Raw genomic sequence first — 3821 nt, forward strand, 5'->3', positions numbered from 1 at the left:
AACCACAAGAATGATCACATATATGTTTACCTCTTTCTTCTTGTAACTTGTTGTTATTTTGGGAGAGTTCTTCGTTTTTAATTTTTATCTCATTAATTTCTTCTTTTAGAGCATTTAATTCACGAGATGAGACTGTTCTAAGTTCTTCTTCTTTTAATTTCCATTCCTCTATTTCTTTTTGCAATTTCTTATTATTTTCAATTAACTCATTTTCTTCACTAACAAGTCTTGATAGTTTTTTTCGATTCTAATAATTTATTAGAAATAGAGGTAAGAGAGTGTTTTAGTTTTTCATTTCTAGAAAGTTCTACATTTAAAGCATTCTTCACATTTATCAATAAGTTCTTTAATGTTTGGAGTTTCATTAGATATGTTATCATTTGAATTCTCCAAAACAATGAGACATGTTGAATCAAAATTGTTTTCAAGTTTAGACCATATTTTATTAGCATTTTTACAAGTAGAAATGCTATAAAAAAAATATACCAGTAAAGCACAACATATGACACTCATAGCTTTAGAGTTTAAGGAAAATAATTTTTTGTCATATTCATTTACTCTCTTAGATTTATGTAGGGTGAATCCATTTTCAATTACTTTTAATAAATCACCATCTAGACCTCTAAGATAAGACTTCATACGAATCGACCAAGATCCATAATCGGTTCCATCAAAGCAAGGTAGTCTAGATGCTATTAAGTTGTCTTAGATCTTTTCTCTTGTAGATTTTTAGATTAAAGAAATCTCTTTAAGAGCCTAAGCTATGATACCAAATGAAATACAAGTGTGGCAACCCAAGAGGGGGGGTGAATTGGTTAATTTAAAATTTTTGCCTTAAATACAAGGGTGTGTGAGATTAATCATAGATTATTCTAACCCTTGTTCAAATATGCTTCGTTGAAAATGAAGAATGATATAATATCAATTTTAAGCCATTTATATCTAACCCTTGTTCAAGTAAATATAAACACAAGTAAGGTTAGAGATTACCAATCACCACATGCAAGAATGGGGCAAGCAAGAGAAGAAGAGACACCAAGATTTATAGTGGTTCGGTCTAATGTGTTACCATGTTAGTAAAATTCCTTCTTTGCCAGATATAGCATTGAAATTGTTTGGTCATTGCACATCGGCTAATGTGTCACCATTGTACCTTCTTATAAAATCCAAGCTAAAAAGCCACAAAATAAAAGTGGAATTTTGCTTGGATTTCTTGAGAATGATGCTTTTTCTCTCTATCCCTCTCCTCTCTTAGTACCGGGAATGACGCCCTACGCTACGAGGTTGACAACCAAACATTACTTACCGTTGTTCTACGAGATAAGTTCCAGCCAAATCAATTGCTTTTCTCCTCCTCATCGACTACTTACACCACCAATCTAGGAAGTAAACACCTGCAACAAAACAAGGCTGGGAGATTTCCTTCATTTTCCAATCCAAGGAAAAAAATCAGCATATCTTGAAAAAAAAGAAAAACTAACAACAGAAAAATAAAAGAAACCAAGATGAGAATGCACTCTCCTCTTCATATACTATGCACATAAAAACCCTCCCCCTTTCAACCTCAAAAAATGGACTCAAGAATCTATTCTCCCCCACCAAGTTCCCCATTTCATACTCCACAACCTCACACAAAAACCCGAATCCCATCTCCTACTATTTCTCCCTTCTCCATTCATCCCCAAACCCCACAAACCTTCGCCATCTCCACGCTAGATTACTCATAAATGGTCTCTACAATAACATTATCCTCAGTTCTAAGCTCCTACTCATGTATTCAAAACACCACAAACTCTTACCAGATTCTCTCTCAGTCTTCCTCCACATGCCAAATAAGAACATATACTCTTGGAATATAATGATAGGCGAATTCTCTCGCGCGGGCCTAGCTCAAAAATCCCTTGAATTGTTCTACCAAATGCGGGTGTTTGGCCTGGGTCCGGATGTATTTACCCTTCCTTTGATTCTTAGAGCGTGCGCGAGTTTGGGAGAGTTTAGATTGGGTTTTTCTGTACATGGGTTTTGTGTGAAGGTTGGTGTAGGGAAGAATGTCTTTGTGGGATCAGCTATGGTGTATTTTTATGTTGGAATGGGGAAGTTTTTTTATGCACGCCAAGTGTTTGACGAAATGACTGAGAGAGATGGGGTGCTTTGGACTGCGATGCTGGCTGGGTACGCGCAAAGTGGGGAGCCTTTGTTGGGTTTAGAAGTGTTTAGGGAGATGGTGGGGGAAGGGATTGAGCTTGATGTTGTGGTTATGGTGAGTTTGCTTTTGGGTTTAGGCCAATTGGGGTGGTCTAGATATGGAAGGAGTGTGCATGGGTGGTGTGTTAGGAGGTGTTTAGGATTGGGGTTGAGTTTGGGGAATGCCCTTGTGGATATGTATGTGAAATGTGGGTTGTTTGGTTTTGCGCGTAGGGTGTTTGATAACATGCCTGAGAGAGATGTGATTTCTTGGAGTGCAATGATATTGGGGCATGGTTTGAATGGGCGAGTGGCTGTTGCGTTGGGGCTGTTTGAACGGATGCGTCTGGAAGGAGTTAAGCCGAATTCAGTGACTTTTCTTGGGGTTTTGTCTGCGTGTAGCCATGCTGGGATGGTGGAAGATGCGTGGAAGTTTTTTAATATGATGAAAGATTATGAGGTGGTGCCTGAGTTGAAGCACTATGCTTGCATGGTTGATGTTTTGGGGAGGGCGGGGCTTTTAGTTGAGGCGGAAAGGTTTGTCAAAGAAATGCCAATAAAGCCCGATGGGGCTGTGTGGGGTGCTCTATTGGGGGGTTGTAGAGTCCATGGTAATGTTGTGGTGGGGGAGAGAATTGCGAGCAGGTTGTTAAGATTGGAGCCAGAGAGGAGTGGTTACTATGTGCTTCTTGCCAACATTTATGCTGCCGCAGGTAGGTTTGATGATGCAGAGAAGGTGTGGGACTTCATGAGGAAAAGAAATGTGGGAAAGGTGCCTGGTCATAGCTTGATTGAATTGGATGGGAATGAAATGTTTCTTGGCTCTGGAACTGGCTGAAATGGTGCAAGCACCTAAGTTTTTTTTTTCAAAACCTGAATGATCACAATGGAAGATTCCATTGTGGAAATTGACGTGGACTTCGTACAGCATATACTTGGGTGTCCCCAAAACCATTTGATGTTGAGATGAGATGGACATGGAACTATTGGGCAGCCCTATGCACCCTCAAATAGCACTATCTATGAAGTATTTAATGCAACCTCAAACGGGGCTGCCACCTATATGCATGTCCTCATGCACTCGGCCTGTTCCAAATTCTTCAACCCTCAAGTGTACCATTACCCACCCATTTAGAAAGTAGCTAAGCTAAAGAAAACAAGAGGAATGAACATGATCATCCCGGCATTCAAGGTTGTGTGAGGACTTTAAGATTTTGCTACATGTGCTCTGCCTGCTCTATTTATTGGCTGGGACGTAGGTATCCCTAACCTTACATAGTGATGTCATCTAAGCACATAAATCTGATTGGATTGTCCTTTTCTTGTTAAGCATCACTCACAATCAAGGTTAATTTCGGTTTTGGCTATAATTTCGGGATTCACCGAAACCGAAATTTCAGCCGAAATCCCGAAATTTTGGTCGAAATTTGGTACAAGTCAACGAAATCCCGGATTTTTCTCCCGAACTTTCAGCTGAAATTCCGTAAAGGAATAAAATATTATTATTAAATTGCAATTTAGACTGAAATTTCCGAAATTTCGACCGAAATTTGGTACGTGTCCGGAATTTTGGATTCGGTGTCGACCGAAATCTGGATTTCGGTCGAAATTTAAAACCATGCTCACAATTACATTGT

The 3821-nt window shown here is 39.2% G+C and overlaps 1 protein-coding gene across 1 annotated transcript; it reads left to right on the forward strand.

Annotated features, from left to right (window-relative positions):
- Positions 1-1177: 1177 nt before the first annotated feature.
- LOC143846561 (Pentatricopeptide repeat (PPR) superfamily protein) lies at positions 1178-3516 on the forward strand. The gene has a single exon (XM_077355061.1). It carries the CDS (start codon positions 1535-1537, stop codon positions 3020-3022), a length of 1488 nt encoding a protein of 495 aa, XP_077211176.1. The 5' UTR covers positions 1178-1534; the 3' UTR covers positions 3023-3516.
- Positions 3517-3821: the final 305 nt, after the last annotated feature.

Source organism: Tasmannia lanceolata, unplaced genomic scaffold, assembly GCF_043159265.1.
Source record: "Tasmannia lanceolata isolate RefF3 unplaced genomic scaffold, GAP_Taslan_0.1 ptg000002l, whole genome shotgun sequence".
In the NCBI taxonomy this organism is placed as follows: domain Eukaryota; kingdom Viridiplantae; phylum Streptophyta; class Magnoliopsida; order Canellales; family Winteraceae; genus Tasmannia; species Tasmannia lanceolata.